Genomic DNA, 22,161 nt, shown 5'->3' on the forward strand with positions numbered 1-22,161 from the left:
AAAAAAATAAATAGGCCAGGCGTGGTGGCTCATGCCTGTAATCCTGGCACTTTGGGAGGCTGAGGCCGGGTGGATCACCTGAGGTCAGGAGTTCAAGACTAGCCTGGCCAACGTGGTGAAACCCCGTCTCCACTAAAAACATAAAAATTAGCTGGGCATGGTGGCGGGCGCCTATAATTCCAGCTACTTGGGAGGCTGAGACAGGAGAATTGCTTGAACCCAGGAGACAGAGGTTGCAGTGAGCAGAGGTCGTACCACTGCACTCCAAGTCTGGGTGACAGAGCAAGACTGTTTCAAAAAATAATAATAAATAATAAAATAATAAAATAAAATAATAATAATTGGAAGACCACTCTAAAGCAAGGTAGGGAACTATTCCTCAATTCTTTTTACAGTTGCATAGTATTCCACTGTGTGGGTGTACCATTGTTAACTCGACCAGTGCCCAACTGATGGAGATTTGGGTGTTTTGCTATTACAACAATTAATGTAAATGGCAGGTAGGGCAGGGCTGGTATGGTGGCTTGGTTCCAGGAGCTTCTCAAAGACCCATGCTCCTTCAAACTTGTCCAGCAGTGCTCGACTTCGATACTTCATGGTCCAAGGTGGTTGTGACAGCTATAGCTAGAGCAGTCACATTCTAGCCAGGAAGAGGGAGGACAGGGCAAAGCAATGCATGTCCTGATCCTAAGGGACACCTTCAGAATTGGAATGAACCACTTCTGCTGTCTACCCGTGGTGAGCTCCATTGCACTCATGTTGACCTTCATGGAAACTCTTCTATGCTGCTGGTGGGTTCCTGGACACCCAAGTGAGGGCCTATAAAGGTCTGCTCTGTACCTCTGGTGAGCTCTTCTAAACCCATGGTGTTTCTATACGGCCAATACGATCTCATCTATGCCTGTGGTGTCTTCTACACCCACAGTGAGCTCCCTTCCCCCCGGGAGTTCTACTGGAATGGGCTCTCTACCTGCAGTGGGATCTCACTTACACCTGTGTTAACATCTTCACCTGTGGAGAGCTCTTCAACGCCCATACTGAGTTCCTCTCAACACACAATAAACTCCCCTACCTTCTGGTGATGCATCCCTCTCCCCGTGCAGTGTGATCTGGTCCATACCTGTGGCCCGCTCTATGTTCACAGTGAGCTATATTACCCATGGGGACTCCCTGAGCAGGGGTGGGGCATTGCGCTACATCCAAATCTTTCTCAGCCATGGGGATCTCATCTATACCCCCAGTCAGTTCTACATCCATGTTTCCAACCACCCTGACAGTTCTTGCACTAACTGTTCTGACTACCAGCTCCTCCAACTGCATGAACCACAGCCTTAAATGTCTCCTGCACCAAGCTGCTTCTTCTGCACACCCTAACCTTGTGGCTCTCACCTGTTTTCCTAACTTAATTAACAGAATGACCTTCATCCAAGATAAAAATCTCAGTTGGCCTTGGGCTCTCCCTTTGCCTCCAACCCCAATACAAAGAGCCAGATGCCCTTAAGTTTTTATTGTTTTTCAAATCTGAGTGTGCAGGGTCTCTCGTAGCTTTGATAGTAGTTCAGGTTCACCAGTCCTCTTCTGCTTAAATCACTTCTACAGGTCTGTTTCACTGGTCTTGTCATCTGTTTTTTTCACTTCAACACTCCCCCTGGCTTTTTGAGGTGATTTCCTGTAAAACAAAAACTAAGCAAACTGAATAGTGGCTAACATGGGTGGGGGAGGGGAGGGGATAATAGGAAACGTGTCTATTTCTGACATGATTGGGTTTTTTAAATAAGGTATACATTTTCTATTATCAGAAAAATTAGTAAATAAGATGGTAGGCTGCCTTTTGCCTTCAGGATACACTCCAAACTTCATTTGTAGCCAACCTTCCCCCAAAAAGGGATCTTGCATTCCTCACATGGAATTTCTTCATTCCCAACAATGCCTCACTTTTCCTTTTTTTTTTCTTCCACAGTGTTTGCTGGCCTGACAAATACAGTGTCCCCACAGCCTCTTTCCTCTGCTTTCGCAGTCCTAGTGTTCCATGCAGGATCAGAAAGCACTGAGGGCATTCGGTGCACAAATGGATTTGACACAAGGACCCAGATGAATAAGGTCTTTGGAAGGGCTGGGGGAACAGGAGTCAGGGACAACTCTGGATCCACAGGGTTCAGGAACAATCTGCTGAGGCTGTCATCCAAGAATCAGAAAGCTGCCACTGCCACAACCACTACTGTATCTCATCACCCACCAAGCTGAAAACCAGACACTGGAATTCTGGTCAGTCATTCCAACTGGCTGGCATTCTCTTCAAATTTTCCTATCCACAGCCACTATAGTAGGAAGGTGCCCCTACCTCATGCTGCCTTCCAAACCGAATATGCACTCAGAAAGCTAGCTGCAAGGGAGTCAAGTAGTTTTCAGCTTTCTAGCCTCTATAGTGAAGGACAGGCACAAAAGCAAGTGAGATGGAAATCAAGGGCCAACTGATAGTGCCCAATGAAGATACTGCTGGGAAAAGTCAAGAACAGAGGAAAGGCTGGCTCTACAGGCCTTGACTCTCAGGCCATGCAACAGAAGGGCTGCAGAAGTGACATAACAAATGCCTAGCTTCAGAAAAAACACTCCTAGAGAGTTGGCCATGACGTGGGACTGAAATAGGTCAAGGCCAAAGGCAATGCAAAAGCCTCCATAAGCATCAAAGGAGACAGGAAAGAGAAGGTTCTAAGAGACAGGAAATATGTCCAAGAATTGGGCTTTCAGAATAGGACTCCAAATTATATTCTGAGTACAACTCCTCCAAAATCCTCCAGTCTGCTTTGGTTTCTAGAGACTATAAATTGCTCTAAAGTTATCTATAGGGAATACATCACCAGCACCATTTAAGAAGAATCAGGGACAACAATAATGCTTTAGGAATACATAGGACACAAGGTACTTCAATTTTCTCCTTTCCTCAACAGTTTTATTGCCTTTTAAGAAAATTTTTGTAAAATATAAATACAAAGGCAGAGAATTTACTTACAAAGTTAAAACACAGATTTCAAACATAAACACACGATTCAGAAAATTTTAGTTTTATGTACATTTCCGAGCAACCTCAACATATTATGTTAGTTTTCAATATTTTACAGGGTACAGAAAAAAATAGCTCAAAGTCTTCTTTAAATAAGAGCATAAAATGTTTAAACATATAAACAATCCGGTTTGATGCGTGAAAACTAATTTCACAGCTTTTAAATTAGGATATAAAAGTTTCATACAATTAGTTGTTGTGTGTGGATATGGTTTGAATTTATATTACACACTACTGGATTACATCCAATAGCATTTACCTGGCCCGAGCAGGTACTCTGTAAACAAAACAAAGTTATATCACCAAGTGCCTTCCCCGAATTCGCTCCCTCAAACCAACCACACAGTTCTGACCATTCTACAGTCATGGCCTGTCATCAGAGCTTTGTATGAAATTAAGTCAAAGTGTGGAGCTCCTTTTACTCATTTTTTTTTCTCCTTAAAAAAGAAAAGAAACAAATGTTCCAAGTAAAAACAAACATATCCCAAAGCATGTGTGCATTGAAAAGTAAAGAAACATTATAACAACTTCATAAAAACTGACTTAAAAGTTTAAAAGGAAAAAAACATGTTTCTAAGTCCTTCTGACTGGAGTAATTTCTCTTATATAAAGAAGAGATATTTTCATATGTAATAGTGTCCTTTCTTTACAGAAATAGTCGTATTATGACACATATGCACAAGGATTAACACTATAACACACTGTACACAGTGGGTCCAGCTTGCTCACCAGTAGTTGTCTGAGACCAGATCACTGGGGTGGAGCCACTCTACAGAGGAGCCCAGCAGAGTCTGAATTTCGTTCGTGAATTCCACCAGATCTAACAGCTCCTTACTTTCAGGGTTGAAGGCTTCCAGGTCTTTGGAGCAAGAGAACAAGAGACTTGCAGAAACCTGCCGATAAAATTCTGCCTCTGCAATGGTGACAATTTCCACGTTTGGAAAATTGCAGCGAAATATGCGGGAGGACATTTTCAATTTCTTAAGGACATCCGAAAGCAGTAGCCAGTTTCGTGGCCTACAAAGCAGAAAGGAAAATGCTTTGAGTTTCCAGTAAAATGAAAAGTGCTCCCAACTATTAATATTAACTACCAACCCAACTGGACCAGCCTCTAGCTATGTCCTTTCATTCTGCTCCCATCCCTCATTTCTCACCATACCTACTCTCTGATTGCCATTCCTTTTTTTTTTTTTTTTTGAGACGGAGTCTCGCTCTGTCGCCCAGGCTGGAGTGCAGTGGCACGATCTCAGCTCACTGCAAGCTCCGCCTCCCAGGTTCACGCCATTCTCCCACCTCAGCCTCCCGAGTAGCTGGGACTACAGGGGCCCGCCACCATGCCCAGCTACTTTTTAGTATTTTTAGTAGAGACGGGGTTTCACCATGTTAACCAGGATGGTCTCGATCTCCTGACCTCGTGATCCGCCCGCCTTGGCCTCCCAAAGTGCTGGGATTACAGACGTGAGCCACCGTGCCCGGCCATCACCATTCCTTTCTAAGGTGAGGCAGAGTAACTACTTCCAGCAGTAGGAACTCTGGACTCAGCTGTCCATCTAGGGAGGACCATCTGAATAAGCCCCATTTCTCCCCTTTCTGGTGGTAAAGTCCTGCTCATTCAGCTGTGACCACAACTCAGGTCAAGCCTATCCAAGTGCCCTGCTATCAACAGTCACTGGGAGAGTAAGTCTGTATCCCCATTTCTTTCATCTCTTCTCTCCTCAGACCCTCACTAACAGCATTATAAACACACAAGGCTGTCTCTCCATTCAGGCATGTCCACCCCCATCCTTCTATTCTTTTGGGAGTGACACTTTTGAGAAGGAAGGTGTTACATTCCTTGCATACAACCTACCATACTTTATGATTTCCATCACTGTTTGTAATGGCATACATGTTTATAGCTTCAGGGCTGAGGTGGATGTTACTCATCAAGCAGCTCTGTCAACACACAGCAGAGCAGTCTCTTGACAAGTACACCTAAAATGATTGGTCACTGGCGAATAGGGGCTCAACCACAGCGGGCAGAGGGGATTAACTAAATCTGATGACACACCAATATCCTAAGTGTCATGTACAATGATTGTCCTAACCTTACACGAGGTGGTTTATCAGTGTAGTCCAGTACATCTCAAAACATCCTACAGTGGTCTGTTGCAGGCAGTCCTAGGGAGGACACCTTCTCAAAGTGTTTAAGGATTTAAGTATCCAAGGTGCTGACCCTTCCATAAAGTTCCAGTCACCCACTTCTCTGGGGAGTGACTTAAGCCTTGGTGTTAGTGACGAGGGCAGGTTTATACCATGCTGTGCCCCACCCCCCACCACAGTGGGTATAAGGAAGCTGATGTGTACCCTTTCTGGAAAATATCTACTGCATCGTGTGAGGTTCATGGACAGTTAAGGAGGTCACTCACCCACCCACCCTCATCTGCTCAAAGGGCATTTCTAACTCCTGTCACCTCAAGAGCAGCTCAGCTAGTTTTCAACCACATGACAGCAATGCTCACCCCTGAGCCACAGATACTTGGATGTTATAACACGGTAAGAGGGGGGTCTCTGAAAATTCAAATTCAAACACATCGCTATAGGCATCATCATCATCATCCTGGTCTTCTGGTCCTGGGGGGTTGGCTAAAACATCATAGCCACTTTCATCATCTGGTTCTAATGGAGGGCAAATAAGAGAGGAAGGAATCAGTAAACTACAGCAAGATGTCCACAGTTGTCAACAACAACAAGCAGTTTAAATAACAAGATTCTTTCCCAAGTGAGTCCTGCTTCCAGTGCCCACCACCTGCTTTCCCTCACCCATACCAGACAGAAATGGACTTGAACTTGTTCACCTCCTACGGAACTAGAGCAAACAATGCAGCTTACCACAAACAGAGCTGCCATAGAAGTCCCAAGTGCCACTGGCGTCATCATCACTGCGACCCTGTAGGTCATTTAAATAATCTGGAGGGAGAGAAAAATAAAAAAACAAGATAAAACCTACTGCTGAGAACAAAATGATGGCAGAGCTACGTGGCATTTTTTCCTATAAATTCATGACAGGCTGGAAGGTCATTTCCTGTCTTCCTCTTTCTCAGCAAAATAAAGCAGCATTACACTTATGTATCTCTTTTTTTTTTTTTTTTTGACAGAGTCTTGCTCTGTTGCCCAGGCTGGAGTGCAGTGGCACAATCTCAGCTCACTGCAGCCTCCACCCCTCCACCTCCCGGGTTCAAGAGATTCTCCTGCCTCAGCCTCCCAAGCTGGGACTAGAGGCACCCACCACCATGCCCAGCTAATTTTTGTATTTTTAGTAGAGACAGGGTTTTACCATGTTGGCCAGGTTGGTCTTGAACTCCTAACCTCGGGTGATCCACCTGCCTCGGCCTCCCAAAGTGCTGGGATTACAGGCGTGAGCCAATCATGTCCAGCCTACTTATGTATCTCTTCTTTGACAGCCTAACTAAGCTGCTTCTTCCAACAAGTGAGTGTAATTTAAGGTAAACAAGGATGGGTCACCAGTGAGTTAGTGGCATTCTTAGGCAGGAAGTGCCTGATAAGGAATTTAACTGCAGGTGCCTGACACTCATGAAAACCTTGTGCTTCTGCTTTAGGCATTTTGTAATGCCCGGGGCTTAAGTAATGGGTTATCTGATGACCTAACACCATAAACCTGTCCAAATAATTTCATGTATGGAAGGTTTGAGTCATTTTTCCCAGACTCAAGATGTAAACCTATGAGCCATACCTAAGTTAAGAATGCATGTGTGGAAAATGAGAATAACTTTAGGAAATCTTTTAAAACATTAGGGTGAATAGATGACTTAGCTTCACTAGAATAAAGTCAAACCACACAAAAGTTCAAACACTCTCTACAGTTTCAGCCTTTGTGATCTCTGCCTAGTCAAATTCCAGTCATCTATTGTATCGAGTTACCATCTAGTTTTTGAATAAGACCATTTCTTGAACTTTGTCATACCTGTTAAGAACTTCTCCATAAGTTCACTGTGGGTCATTTTCATGATGGTTCTACCTGAGTACGTAGCCAAGGTGGGGTCAGCACCGTAAGAGAGAAGTAGTCGGACAATTTCCAAGTGATCGTTCTCAACAGCATCGTGCAGAGGCCTAGGAAGACAGGCACAATAGAATTATGCTCACGCAAGCCACACTTGCTTATAAAGCAGTTGTCTCCTTTAACAGCAACAGGCAAAGCTGGGCGCATGTGCACCTTGTGTTCTCAGCCTCCTAAGCACAGTATTTCATCCAGGAGGTGTGCACAGTCACCGCCACTGCACAGATAGGGAAACTGAGCTACAGTGAGTGGCTCAACGTCAAGCAATGAATCACTGTTATTTTGATGACTAACCCTTTACAGGGCAGATGAAGAGACTATTTCAGGCCTAAATCTCAAACCCAAATCTATCCTTTTCTTGTGGGGGTGGGGGTGGGAGTGGACAGGGTCTCACTCCACTGCCCAGGCTGGAGTGCAGTGGGGCAGATCATGGCTCACTGCAGCCTCGATCTCCTGGGCTCAAGTGATCCTTCTGCCTCGGCCTCCTCAGTAGCTGGGACTATAGGCGCGTGCCACCACGCCTGGCTAATTTTTTCTTTTTGTAGGGACGGGGTCTTACTATGTTTTCCAGGCTGGTCTTGAACTCCTAGGCTCAAGTGATCCTTCTGCCTCGGCCTCCGAAAGTGCTGGGATTACAGGCAAGAGAGCCACTGCCCAGCTGCAAACCCTATCTTAATCCAAGGCCTAAGAAGGAAGTCAAGACCAAAATGAAAACATTTTCAACAAATTTAAGTAGTCATGGACCATGTGAAGATAACTTACAGGGGATAAAAGAGGTCCCATCATCATGGAAGCCAATACAACAAGCAATTGTCACACATTAAAAAAACAAAACAAAACAAAACAAAAAAGCCACCTCTGTTTTTAAAAGAAACTAGATGCAAAGAGATTAGCAGAGACTCTCCTGAAAGCCTGATCCCAGGACCTCACACAGATTGGTGATTAACCTCTGGCCCAGAAGCCAAGGGAACGGTGCGGAGAAGAAACAGGCCTGGTGGGGTGTGTTCTCAGCAGGGTACAGAGGCCTCCTACCTGTGTCCATGGAGCTGGGGGTTGCAGTTGGCGGGGAGAGGATGGGTCTCTGCCCAATCTGAGGGAATGCTATTTGCAAAGTGTGAAAGACCAAATACATTTCCGTTTGGCTATTTCTGTCACTGTCAGGAAACCCCCAGTGCCCAGCCTCATGGCAGCATCTCACTCACACAACCAGGAAGATGTTCAGGCTGACTCAGACCTGGGTCTCTGACCAATAAACCAGGGTCAAGGACAGGGTGAGGGCCACAGCTGGGGATGTGGGTGGCAATGGCAGGTCCTGCTGAACCAGCGGAGGGGCAGCTGGCCCTCTGTGTGTACTCCTGGGACTTTCAGCTCAAATATATTTTAAATACAGTGACTTCATAGATGGTGATGAAGAGTCCAGGGTCTTAAAAGGCAACACCCCCAATTATTCATGCAGGCCTCAACATTTTCAGAAGCTTTGGTTCACAGGAACATTATAGGACTGAGCAAAATTGGGAGCTTTACATCTACATTTGCCAGAAAGGTCTGCTGGATTGAATTCCAGAGGACCCAGTGGTCAATGTGCTTACAGTCACCCTCTGTCTTTCCTCCTGGAATTTCCCGTATACCCTGAGAACTGCCGCCGCACAGATAGGGAAGCTTGGTCTCAGCAGAGCCAGGCTGAGAACAAGACACATCACTGACCTGGTTCCATCCTGGGCACTACAGTTGACATCAGCGCCATATTCAAGGAGGTGTCGCACAATGTTGAGCCAGCCCCTAGCACAAGCTTCATGCAGGGCGCAGTAACCTGCGTTGTCCCGATGATTTACATCACAAATCTTGTTCTCTAAGCAGTACAGGACCACTTCCTGTGGGGAGGGGAGGGAGAAATGCCATCAGATCACTGCACAATGACCTTGTAATGTGGACCTCTCTGTAGCTTTAAAAGACATACACCCTCAGGCCTGAGAACCCACTGCCTCTTGGGCAGGCTATGGATGTCTTGGTGAGGGGCAAACACATGTGCCAAGCACCTGATGACAGGGACAGCATCATTTAGGGGTCTGCTGCCCAGCTGCCTGGCCCTGGGCGAGTTATGCTCCTAATTCTCCAAAGCTTCCTTTCCTACCTCTGGAGGAGAGTAACAGCGCCTACCAGGGGCTGCTAAGAAACTGTAATTAGAGACCCACACAAGCCCTTAGCTCAGTGCCTGGCACAGTGAGTACAGAGGGATTTGGTTGCTAATGTTTCAAACAACGCATGAATAAGTACAAGGACATCCTCTCAATCGATTCATCCAATAGGTAGTAGTGGATGATGACACAAGTTTAGATAAAAGCAAGGCCAATCAAGGCATAATGAACAATTAAATGAGCTGGAGAACGTTTCTCAACTTCACAGAGAGGAGGATGCCCAGGAGTTTAGGCTGGTCCTCACGCCCCTTGGAAAGACCCGGAGTCGGAGCCTGGGCGGCATTGCCTCTGTTGTTATCATACTCATCAACAAATGACATCAACGCTTCCAATAACTCCACCCTCTTTTTGCTTCACTTTCCGCCCCACTTGGGGCTGAATCAATATATTTTCATATTTACTTAAGTTAATGACAGGAATCTAATACACCACATACCACAACCTACGCATTTCAAGAACTAAGTAAGACGATCCTTCCCTTCCCCCTTTGCAGAACGTGTTCCGCATCAACAGTTTGCATGAGAATCACTGTTATTAATCTCACTTCTTTGGCGTGTTAAAACATTAAAATGAACCGCTCCCAGTAAGCAGAGCAGTAATTTAGTCCATGTTTTATTACCTTGATTAAGAAAGTTTTCAAACACATGGAACAGCATCTGCCACCAGACAACAGGTTACACTGTTTTCCTAGCAGTCGTGGCCAGAGAGCTGTCAGGTTCTGAAGACTGGGGGGAAAGCCAGAACATGTGGGGTAGCCCAACACACGTTCCACTTGGCAAGGGGGGGAGCTTGATGGGTCACAGCAGGCTCTCCTTTGTGACAACTCTTAAATAACTTATCTGTAACCTAAAATAGGCAGCATTTGAGCCACCCATAAACGTGAGGTGAGTTCTGAAAATTCTTTTATGCCCTTTCTAGGACACATCAGTCAAAGGTGATCACTCACTTGAACACTAACTAGAATGTTCTAGATGCTCCCCCTGTGAACCTAAGGCTGCACGCTGGTAACCCTGGCCACCCATACCCTGGTGCTTCAGGCCACTGCGGCAGCTCCCTTCCAAATCAAGGGGAGGAAGAGAGAAGGCATGCCCACAGATGCGTCTCTTCCTTCAGGCCCTCACCTGCCAGAAAGCCCACAATCCTCTGAGCTCCCAGGCCACCTGCCCCGAGCACTGGTATCCAGGATACCGCATGAAGCTGCTGCTCTTTTAGCAGACCCTCACTAGCCAGACTCGAGTGGACGGCTGCAAGCTAATGAGTTGTGTACCCAGCCAGGGAGAGGCTCTGTCACATGACTCAGGGATCAGCTCTAAGCGCCACCGACTGCTGTGCACAGATCAATCTACCCAGACCCCGGCGGCCGGCCTGGTGTCCTATCAACCCAGGGTTTATTTGCTCTGACAATTATGGCCTTCACCTGGAAAACTTCATCACTACTAGGGCTGATTTGAGGGAACCTAGAAATGAAAGATGTCGAGGCTGAAGGGTAAGTCAACTCTGTTATCCTGGAGGATGGCAGGCAAGGCAACAGTAACGCAACAACTAGGTCAGACGTTTTGCCATTGGCCACCATAACACTTCTGATGTTCCCAGATGTGTATGTCATATCCCACAGTGACCTGTGATATCTCAGGAAGGAAAAGCGGTATGATTCTCATTCAACACTCAAGGAAACTGAGACCCAGAAAGATTAAGCCCCAAATTCAATTAACACAAAGTATCAGACCTGTAACTCAGGTCTTTTGGCAACGGGTCTGCTGGGAAGTTTCCAAAGGCCCAATCAAGGGCCCTGGCTAGAGGGCTGCAATCCAGCCATGACCAGCATCCCTTGCACCTTTTCTGTTGGGGTCAAGCAGGCTAATGACACTCTCCTAGATGGGAGGGTGATGGGATCTTAAATGGGTGGCAACTGCTGTCACCAACAGAGAGAAAGAAGAGGCCAGACAAGTCTGTCTACCCATTACATTACTTGGTTTATTCTCCACGCTGGAAATGGGAGTGTTTGAAGGGCAGCCTGCTCATTCCCAAACAAAATCAAACTGTTTTTGTTGGACAATTCTCTGTTAAGCAGCTATAAGCTGAATGCCATTAACCGCAAAATGTAACCATAAAGGCCATAAACCCGACATTGTTAATTAATTAAATGCCTGATTAAGTTTTTTAAAAACATGATTTATTTGATTCATAGAAAATTTAACCATCACTACTAAATGCACACGCATGCGGTTCCACACTGGCATCTTAGCCTAAGAACAGACAGGGAAAGGTTCAACTGTAACTGGCCTTTCAGGTGGTCTATTACAGATCTGAAGACAGAGAGTGTTTCTAAACCTCAAGAACCAGATTAACAGAAAACAAAGCTTGAGCAGCCTTTTTATTGCATGTGGTATCTTTTTAGCTAAGCAGAAGACAATGATAAAGAGGGGTTTTGGGAAACCCCTCCCAAAGCTGTGCATTCATACCGTACCTTATCCTGTTAAGCAAATCGTTCTTTTATTTTAAAGGGTTTACACTGCCACATCTGAATGGACTATCATCTTAACATTTTAATTTCTGACTAAAGAAATCCCAGAAAGTTGGATTCAAAGTTGAAAGCTTTCATCTAGTAATTAAAACATTCAGCATCAAAACTGATGACCTGGGAAAGTTCTATCATGACATTTACATTTGAAGGGGAAAAGTTGTCCTTCCATAAACATTCTCAAGGCTTCTTGCACCAAAAGCCTGGTAGCCTAAGAAAGCATGGATCAGTGTTCCTTAGTCCAGGCCTCAGATCCACCTGCTATAGGAAAACCACCAAAATGGAAACTGTTCCTTAGAGCACCCACAAGGGTCTCTTAAAGCTCTGGGCTCAGAAAGGTGAGACTGGCAGAAATGAAGCCAAGATCAAAGACCAGGCCAGGAGCCCTACCCCCCCCCCACCATGGCCAGTGAGTTTGCTGCCCTGGAGCCCTCCCTTACCTCTGGTGTTTGCTGGAAGCACAAGTCCATTTTCCCAATCATGCGTAGGAATGAGTGGCCCTGCCTTGCATGCTGCGTCTACCCTGTCGTCATAGGTGCCACTGCTCTCAGCTTACGGGAAACTAACTGGCTGCCACTTGGGTTTAATCTGCAAGTAACTGAGCTAATTTCCAAATCCTTCTAGAGAGTTCCCTCAAAGATAATCCAGAGATATCGATAACGAACAAGCTGGTACGAATAGACAAAGTCACATACAACCAAAAATACCCAGCTAGTGCTTCAAAGGACCATCCCACAGGTGTGAGCCAGCATCCCAGTTCCCACCCACACAATCATGCCCCAGGGTGGGCTCTGGGTCAAAGGGAGACTGGCAGCTGGGTCACCCCATCAGGAAAGGCTCAAGGCACAGCAGACTGCAGCATGGTTAAGGTGTGCGAGCCTGGGCTCTGGCTGAATTCCGGGAGCCCACAGCTGAGCATGGGCCGGCATGGATCCTGTCGCCCGGATGCTTCTCCATCCACACTTCACACTCAGCCTGCTGAACTGCATTTTATTTTCACCACGACTCCTAGAGAGCTGATGCCAGCATAAAAAAAATGTCTTTGCCCTGTGGGCTATTACATCACAATCTCAACTGACAAGTGTGTGGTGGGGAGATGCACAGGGGCAGACGTAGGTTTTGAACTGTGAAAAGTGTGATTCCAATGGGAGCCAGTCCTGGAGAGGAGCCGAGTTTGGGGGGATGTGGGGAGACTGGGCTTTGGAGCCAGGCTGCTGGATTATTATCTGTTCAAATCATTTAACGCCTCTGAGACTCACTTACTACCGCACAAAGATGATGAAAGGGTGAAATGAGTTACTCTGGATCTTAGGGGCTCCGTCAATGTAAGCTATCATTGTCATGGCCCATGCTGGGAGGAGGATGAGTAGGGGGGCTGGGGAGAAGCAGTGAGTTGAGGGAAAAGTCTCAGTCCCTCCCTCCAGAGCCCTCAGCCCTGAGGCTACTGTACCCCCTCTCTCAGAAAGAGACCTTAGGTCTGCCCCACCCCCCTCCCTCTGTGACCTACACAGCTACTTCCTGCCTACTCCCCCTACACGGCCACCCTTCCACCTGAAACAGTACAAGCAGCCCCAGATAGAGCTAATAACTTCTCTCCCCCCTGCTAATCAGAATCCAAAAGGGCTCATTAAAATTCCCCCAGTCGCCAAGCCCTGGGTTGTGTCAGATTTTATATCAGAGATAAGTTAGTGAGACTGGAGGATGCCGAAGCAGCCTACCTGCCTGAACACGAACTGAACATCAGAGAGGCCTTTCTTTCCACACCGCGATTGAATAAGCCACCAAAGACACAGCAGTGAGAGTGGGGCTAACACAAACATCCTGTTGGAGCACTGGCCCAGCCCCCTGATGTGGAGGGGGCTGAGCTCTGCTCTCCTTGTCCCTCCCCTCGCCCACCACTGCCCGCGGGCCCCGCCCCCCAGCCCGCAGCCCCAGGGAGGGCCCACAGGGACACACCTCATAGCCAAGCCTGGCCGCCCGCTGCAGAAGGGTCTCGCCAGCGTTCTTATTGACAATAAGTCTCCGTGCTTCCGGCGGCATAGGGCGAGACTGGGTGGTCTCCTGAGGGGAACTTGAGCATGGCAGCTGTGTGGACTGGGAGGCCGGCAGCAGTTGCTGCAAGCGGTCAAAGGGCTTCGGCTCCTGCTTGGCTGGTGACAGATCATAGTCCGAACTGGGCTCCGGCCGCTTTCTGAATCTCCGGACAGTCACCTATCATAAAACCAAGCACCACACACGGTTAAGCCCGTGTCCTTCTGACAGCCGCTGCTTCCCCTCCTCCTCCCCACGTGACAAACCTGCGTGGAGAGAGGCACTTTATTCCTTATCTTTTCTAGGGGGTGGGGGGTGCCTGTCAAAGGAGGGTTTGGGGGAAGGGGTTTCCTTCTTACTAGTTTGAAACTTCGCTGCCACCCAGAAGACATGCTCCTCTAGGACAGGGGAGTGACGTGTGGTGTGGGGGAGGAGTCCAAGAAAAGGAAAGCTTTGTCCCCTCAAGCTGGGAAGCAGGCAGGCGGGGATGTGCTCGCACAGGCCCCAGAGGGAAGCCGGGGTCAAGAGGTACCTTGCCATCGGCATTCTCCACGTAGTATTCCCCTGTCAGTGGCAATCCCCGCCTGGACTCCTGAGGGATCAAGTGTTTGGTTTTGCACAGTCTCTTCCCGGATGGCTTCTCGCTGTTGTCGGTGTATTTCTGCAGCAGGGAGGCAGCCTGGCAATCCTCTTCTTCGTCTGCACACAGCACATCTGTCTTCTGGTTTTCTTTAATTTTCTGCTGTTTGGCAGGCGGCCTGGAGGCTGGTGCGCAGCTTGGCTGAGCCTGCTTTTTGCCGCCTGCACTGGTGGATGAAAGACTCTTCATGGGCGGAGAGCAGGAGAACATAGGCAAGCCTAAATACGGAGGGGGTGACGGGGTGGCGGGCGGGTGGGAGACGGGAGAAGAAGCGGGCATTACACGGTTGTAGCCAGTGCAGGAAGAAAAGCCCATTGTTAACACTGATCACTGGAGCGGCTTCAGTTTTTAAAGATACACCAATTATGTTTTGAAAGCATTAATATTTTAATTATACCACATTCAAACGGCACCTATGTTAACCCACAAAACGCCAAGTGGCAAGTTGCTTCAAAGGGCCCGGAAGAGAGGACAGAAGCTGGCTCTTCCTGCTTTCCTGCCCCCTACACACTGGGTCTGGGTGCTCAGGACCCAGAGACTGGAGACAGCCTGAGGCTGGAATGAGGGTGCTCAGACTTCCTTCCTGTGCAACCACGGGCAAGGACATCAAGAGAGAACTCCCTGCCTGCCACATCTTCCTTGAAGTCAATTGCTATGGCCTTCTAAGATCTCCTCAAAAGCCCTTTCCTACAGAGAGTGGATGACCCACTCTCCAGGAGCGGGGTGAACACTCAAGGGGTGGCCCCCGCATACCTTGTTCATTGTCACTGGGTTTGAGAGACTCTTCCGACCAGCTTCTGTTGCCTTTGGCCTCTGCCCTTTTCCTGCCAGGTTTCTCTTCAGTGATGTTAGTCCCCTGAGGAATGGCCTCAGGCTGAGTGGCCTGGGTCACTTCCTTCCTGCTTTGCCGGCCAGGTTTGCCGTCTGCTGCCGATACCTGCTGCTCCCACCGTTCTCTAAGGTGCAGCAAGTGGCGTTGTTTTTTAGGATGGAGCCCTGTTAATTCAATGCACACCTTCAGGTTGGTCAGCTCACTATAATGTGGGTCTTCTAAGTGCTTAGAGGAACTGTTTGTCATTTCCCTCTCAGGCCAGTCATCTAATGGAGAAATAACTACAAATTAATCAAAAAGCCCCCGGGGGGGGAACAAACTGTCTTACGCATCACTAATGGGGTGGGGGAGGGGGGGTGTGGTCACTGGTCTCTGCTTTTGGGAGGGGGCCTAATCGTCTTTGGCCATCTGGGTTCTGGCTTTGGGGGAGGGGAGGTGTGGGCGGCTCCCCCCGGGGCTCCAGGGTGGGAATTTCATGAGGCAGTGTGGGAATGGAGAGGTCCGCTCCACTGCTGCGTCCCCACGGCTTCCCTTCACCGACTCTGTCTACGGGGGTAGCGCGCCGCACATCCACATCTCCTGTCCATCCACTGTGGCCGCATGCACAGGCCCACCCCCCGGCAGGCGGGCGAAGCAGACAGGGCTCACCTTTAGAGACTCGTCGGCGTTTGGCTTTCAGCAGAGGGTCCTCTGGCACCTCCTCCGCAGTGGTCTCAGTGTGGCTGCTGTCACCTGAGACTTTGCGTTTCCTGTCCACCCGGAGGGTGGGGCTGTGCGGCATGTCCGAGGCCACCTGGTCTGCGGGAGGCTCGCTCACGGGCTGCCTCTCCACAAAGTACTTCTCCACAGGAAGATCTTTGTCCTCTGGGGCTTCAAAGGGATCGTGGTGCTTGTTTCCAGCACTATACTCGCCTGGGGGAGGGGAGACAAGAGGGCATTAATGAAGCCCGAAGGTCGCCATGAGAAGGCAGGATCTGGGGAGCGCGTGGGACCACCATGCCCAAGGTAATCTGCTATTGACAGCTGCTTCTTTGGAGACTGGGGTCCTCACACATGGTTAGCACAAAACCCTCAGAAACAGAACTTTCCAGAGGAAGGGTACATTGAAGACGAGTGGCAAGTAAAGCAGAGTGAGGTGCATGTCACACTCCTGACTTTCTCCTTCTCCCTTCTTATGGTTGGGGGCAAGAGGGAACCAAGAAAGATGCAGCGTCAATGCTACGTTTTTTAAAGCACTATAGTCCTTTCAGCAGAAGATGCAACCAAGCTGGGGCTGACCTAAAAATCTTTATGGAAACATTTGCTGAGGTCATTATTTTGAAATAAATGGCAGGCTGATGGGATAAAGTGACCAAATAGCCCCAAAATGTCATCTATCGAAGGGATAACACCAATATTCACCTAGGCCAACCAGGGAGATGAAGACGGACAAGAGACAAGAGTGTTGAAAGAAAGCCTAGGTCCTTGATGGGCAGAAGTGACCCTCACTCCTGGGGGGCTCTGGGCCTACAGTCCCAGCCAGAGGGAGGCAGGGAACCCAGGCAGACCCAGGCTGCTGGAAAGAGGGGCCTGGCAAAGCCAAAGGCAAGGTTTCCTAACACATACACGAGTTCAGAGAAAACTTCAAAAAACTCGGTTTGCTGGATGCACAGATGTGAAACCAATGGGTTGGGTTGTTCCCATTTCCTGTCCAACACAGAGGGACCCCTTTGGGGATGCTGGCCACCCCAGCTGACACTCCTCTTCACACCCTCTGTCACAGGCAAGCATCGACAGACATCCCCTCATTGTTGGTGTGTCTTTCCCATGCCAGGCCAGCGCTTGAAAAACCGCTTGTTCCAGGAACCCTGTGCTCGGCCTATGACGGGCCTTGGGGCTTTTCCTTGAATCACCTCAGCCCAACATCACTTCCTATTTTTGCTCTAGCCCAAGAAATAGCTCATTAACTGCTTTGCTGGTCACAATTTTTCTAATACACAATGAATATAAACGATAACTACTTAATGACCACTGCGAGGTTAAGGTGTCTGCCCTTGGCCCGCTGAAATGATCCCTTTCATCACCAGGGTTATGAGTCTGGTGTCTTGGTAACTCTGAGCTGAGGCACACAAGTCAATTTCTAGATGAAATAAGCACACACCTCATCCGCTGATCTCATTCTTCCTCTCCCCAACCCACTTCAAATATTACTCCCACTCCTGACCAGCACCGCTCACCCGCTTCTCTCGGGGGCATTCCCAGCGGTTCACAGCAGTCAGCTGTGGGGGTGAGCTTTACAGGGGTGTTGGCTAGCCTGTGCTCTCAATGGTGCAAGGACCCATTCACCTTCTCTTCAAGGGTGTTCTAAGGGGGAACAGATGGGGCTGCATCTATTCTTGCAAAGGAATGGGAGAATCTCCCCAACTGTTCCTCCTCATCCTCACTCACGACAGTGCACTGTATGGACAGGGATGGCTGGGCCTGGGATTCGGCACCCAAGCCCCCACCACGGAATACCACCCCAGGTCTCTGTAGGTACAACCAGCAACGGATGGGCATCCAAAAACATGGCCAAGGTGGTGTTCTGTCACAGCAGCAACAGGAGAAAACACACAAGCTGCCCAAACCTTACACTATGCAGAAGTGGTGACCACTGCACTCAGCTTGGCCTGGGGACGCAAAGAGGGTGGGCTGCGACTCGAGCTGCTCTGTCTCTTAACCACTCTGGCAGTAACAGCGCCACTTTACAGTTTGGCCCCCTTGAGTTGTAAAGTGGGACTATTACTGCAAGCCACCTCCCCCGGTGGGCTTCATAAACACAGTGCAGCAGGGCAGAGGGTAAGGCTGGAGAAATTACTTACAAAAGGAGGCTATGATCCCCAGACCAGCTTGATTTTTAGCCCTGATATTTATGAAAGTTTAAGATGTGAACTGATTGTCCTAGTTATATACCATTTGACTTTCTGGGGCCAATCAGCAGCCCCTGAAAGCCCTGTGGGAGGGGGCTGGGGGTGCAATGTAAAAATGTAAAGACTGCGTTACGAAGCGCCACATGCAAGGTTACTTTTATACTTTTAAAGTGTACTCATTTCCCCTCCCTTTAGGTAGGAGAGACGGTTTGAGCCAAGTGGTTTGAAAGCAGAGGTGACTAGGTAACATCACAATGCCTTCCTGGGTCAGAATGAGGCAGCAGCTTAGCCAGTGTGGGGCCCCACCCAGAACGAACTGCCCTGTCTTGGCACCCTTCCCAGAGACACCCCCCATCAAACCCCCATCAGATTAAGAATCTCTCAACCCTAGTGCTTTGGATTTGACTTCCACAGCTTCCATTTGAACTCCAGGTCTCACACAGCCACCTGTATTTGTAACAATCTCAACCAAGTCTAAGGCATCTTTCTCAGGGAGAAAGTTTTCCATTGGAGTTTTGACCTTCACTGTAAACTTCTTAATAGTGAAATGAGTTTATATCTCACCTACCTGGCCTTATATTTGGTCCACAGAAAACCACCTAGAAGACTTGTAATCACTTATTTCACAGACTGGCATCAACAGGCAGTGACTGACTGGGGACCTAGTCTCTCTGCTAGGGAGCACCCCCATTAGACATGGGGAGGTCCTGCCATCTGTCTTCTCTGGGGCTTCCCATCTAGGAAAAGCTGCCCAGTGGGGGGGGGGGGGGAGGGCTCCCATGCACACACCACTTTCTGCTCCCCATTCATGGGGAGGCCAGCAGGCTAGGATAAGGGGTGCGAAACACACATGCTTCCTCCAAGTCCCCACCATTCCCCATTCAGCCGGACAGGGCCCCCTTCTGCCTCCTGAATAGTCCAGAACTATTATCGGGAGCCCTCCACTGCTGCATCTGGGGTTCACTGCAATTATGCCTGCCCACACGCAGTGTAGATGCTTCTTGTCCGCTCTCAAGAGGATCTTTCCGCAAACAAGATCTTTCCGCAAATGAGGCCTATTGTCCTTCCTTCAACCCCTGAGCCTCTCAAGGCAAACATCCCAATTCCCCTCAGTGAAGGCCCCCAAACCTTATGCTAGGGTTTCCCTCCATGGGCCAGTAATAATCCCAAAGAACACCCATCTTGACTGCCGAAGATAGGTATGGCAAACAGCTATGAGGGAGAGACTCCAGGTCACTTTCCTGTACACTTCACTTGGACCTCCCTCAAATGGAGATATTCTTACCAGTACCCACAGAAATTACTCTTGAGGGCAAAGGAGATGGGTGGATAGACAGAGATGGAGGGATAGATAGAGGTCCTAACCATCAGGGTCCTCTTCCATTGCAGCTGCTTACAGCCCTTCTATGAGTGGAATGCCATGTGCCTTTGGTCATGAGATCTAGGCAGATGTGAACATGGCTGAGTCCTACACCATCTACCACTTTCTCCTTGCATCATGGTCTTATAAGGCACAGCACATATATCCCATAATGCACCATGGCTATGCCATTGCAATACCTCATAGAAGCATTGCCATGGCAACATTTACAAGTCACCGTGGCAACAAAGCAACTTCACCACTGTTATAACCATGCCCAGTAAGCCCTAAACAGGATGGCAGAGGACTGAGATTTTTGAGGACTGCCCATGACATCTACTCCCTCTGCAGGCAACATCACCTCCCGCAAGAGGCCAGCCATGTTATAACTTCTACCCTCTCCAGCAGAGGCATTGGTAGTCATCTGTCTGCCCAAACTCAAAGTAGTTTACAAAGTACATAGGGGCTGCTGTCCTGGAAGAGAAGTTTCCTGAGCCAAGAAGTCCCATGAAACCCTTTCACTTTCACTCAACGCTTTCCCCAGCTCCCGCTCAGGCACTGCCACTGAGTGAGTCCTAGGTCCACACAAGCCAAGCAGCTGCCAAGGGAGACAGACACCCAAATTCAAGAAGGAAGGGCTAATATGCACATCTAATATGTATCAACAAAAGTAAATCAATCAATAAAAATAATAAAACTAAAAACAAAAACGAAGGGCCCAACACCTCTGTGTTCCCTACCCCATCTTCAAAATGCCACTGATCATTCCTTAGGAGCTTGGGGACACTCATAACTCATTTGTTCAATTTCTAAATGAAAAACTCAGTAACCCATACTATCACTAAGAGTCAATGAAAATCCTAACCACGGTGTTGTCCAGTTAATTCAGTTTTTTTAAACAAGCCCTCCCAACAAGATGCACCCACACGCAGGCAGCTGAGGCCGCACAAGCGGCACCTACCATCTCAGAAGCTACTGGTGCTGTAGGAGTGGAGGGGAGAGGCTTTGGGGAGGCATCCTCTACCCTCTTTGTGACCCCTGCCTGCCCCAAATCCCCACCCCAGTTTCCATATGCTCACAGCTTGGCTCTGGGCCACAGTGACACCCATGAAGAGACGTGAAGGCCGAGATGGCTCAGTGAATTTGAAGCCAAACGGATCCAGCGCATGCTGTCCCCTGGATGAGATGGCAGTGGCAGCAGCAAGGACAACGTTTCCTCTAGGTTCCTCCTCTTGATCAACCACAAACCAATAGTGCCCCAGCTCTTCCTTGGCCCTAGTATTTAAAAAGGAGCCTTCTCCTTCCCCCAACCCTTCTTCTGCTCTCCCTGCCATGGCTCATTACCTGAGGAGCACTACATGGTGACTTATGGCTTGCGGGGCCCTGTCCTGAGTGCTCCAAGAACACAGCCTGTTGGTATGAAGCTTGGAGGAACTTACAGAAAGGGAAAGGGAGGCCTTTCTACATCATGTGGGGCTTGGGCCCTGCTCCCCATTGGCCACACCAAGTTACTCAGATGTGAATGGAGGGTCTGGCCATGTTACTCAAAAACCAGAGCAAGGGCAAGAAGGCTGGAAGCTGGTTAAGTTCCTGTCCCTTCCTCCAGGCCCCCAGCCATCTACTCAGAACAAAGAGGGATTCTTATGTATGGCACTCCCTCTTTTAGAAGCACCTTCCCCATCAACTCGGCCTTGCCCACTTCTCCCAGGTCCCTCTGACAACATTCCCAAGAGCTGGTGTTGAGGCAACTCAGAATGGGGGCTGCGAGTTGGCAGCAATCATCAGGGAGGAGGAAGGCTTTCTTTGCCACTTCACCCAAGAGTGGCTTGGACCTCCTGCTGCCCTGCAGCCACTCTTTGAGGAAGAGTGAGCAACTTCAGGTACATTGAGTCCCTGCCACTTGAGTAAGGCCACCACTTACTAGCAACAGAAACTACTTTCTTCAGCAATGACTTACAACAAATCAGTCCTGGTTTAGCTTACCCAGGATCCTGGCAGGTGGCCTTAGTCTGCTCCCAGGGATGAGCTGGAAGTGGAGGGAGGGGTGTGTGCTCCAAGTAGCAAGAAGCACACTCTCCCTGATCACATATTCTTCCCAAACTCTGTCAGGCACCGATGAACTGTGTTGTGAATGTCAAACCTCCGACGGCCCATGGTGGGGAGCTCTCAAACATACCCAACACTTCCAAGTGTCCTGTCTCAGGAGGACTTTGCACCCACTCCTCCAGTTAGCTCACCCAGACACCCTAATTCCCCTTCGCCCAATGAAGTTTCTCATGTTGCAAGCAGACCTAAAGCTTCAAGCTTGCACATTTAAGAAATAAAGAGGAAGACCTTCTCCACTTGCTGCCAACACATCTTAGCACCCTAGAAGACCCGTGAGCAAATCCCAAAGTCAACCCTGTTGGTGGGGTGGGGCACCTGCTGTAAGGACCAAAGGGAGTGTACTGAGGAAGATACTAGCTTTCTCTTCACATCACTTGCCCTCCAAAATGCAAGCTGCCTTCTGTCCGGTGGGAAGAGCCCCCTCATGCATGCCAGGCTGCCTTGGGATTCTGTGGCCAATTCTCCCCCAC

The 22,161-nt window shown here is 48.7% G+C and overlaps 1 protein-coding gene across 26 annotated transcripts in view; it reads right to left on the reverse strand.

Moving 5' to 3' along the window:
* Positions 1-1,492: 1,492 nt before the first annotated feature.
* BCOR (BCL6 corepressor) overlaps positions 1,493-22,161 on the reverse strand; it is a 127,552-nt gene continuing 106,883 nt past the window's right edge. For 9 of the 26 annotated variants that reach the window (XM_002831540.5, XM_002831538.5, XM_063721381.1 and 6 more), the window contains 9 exons: positions 15,986-16,249; positions 15,259-15,501; positions 14,398-14,723; positions 13,791-14,045; positions 8,823-8,989; positions 7,026-7,171; positions 5,933-6,010; positions 5,563-5,719; positions 2,929-4,078 (listed from right to left, as the gene is read on the reverse strand). In XM_002831540.5, coding sequence (XP_002831586.2) covers positions 3,787-4,078; positions 5,563-5,719; positions 5,933-6,010; positions 7,026-7,171; positions 8,823-8,989; positions 13,791-14,045; positions 14,398-14,723; positions 15,259-15,501; positions 15,986-16,249 — 1,928 coding nt within the window. In that variant the 3' untranslated portion in view covers positions 2,929-3,786. Of the gene's footprint in view, positions 1,670-2,928; positions 4,079-5,562; positions 5,720-5,932; positions 6,011-7,025; positions 7,172-8,822; positions 8,990-13,790; positions 14,046-14,397; positions 14,724-15,258; positions 15,604-15,985; positions 16,250-22,161 lie in introns of those variants that run through there. The other 17 variants (XM_024240830.3, XM_024240833.3, XM_063721372.1 and 14 more) reach the window with 3 other exon arrangements.

The sequence above is a fragment of the Pongo abelii genome, chromosome X (genome assembly GCF_028885655.2).
Source record: "Pongo abelii isolate AG06213 chromosome X, NHGRI_mPonAbe1-v2.0_pri, whole genome shotgun sequence".
NCBI classification, from domain to species: Eukaryota; Metazoa; Chordata; class Mammalia; order Primates; family Hominidae; genus Pongo; species Pongo abelii.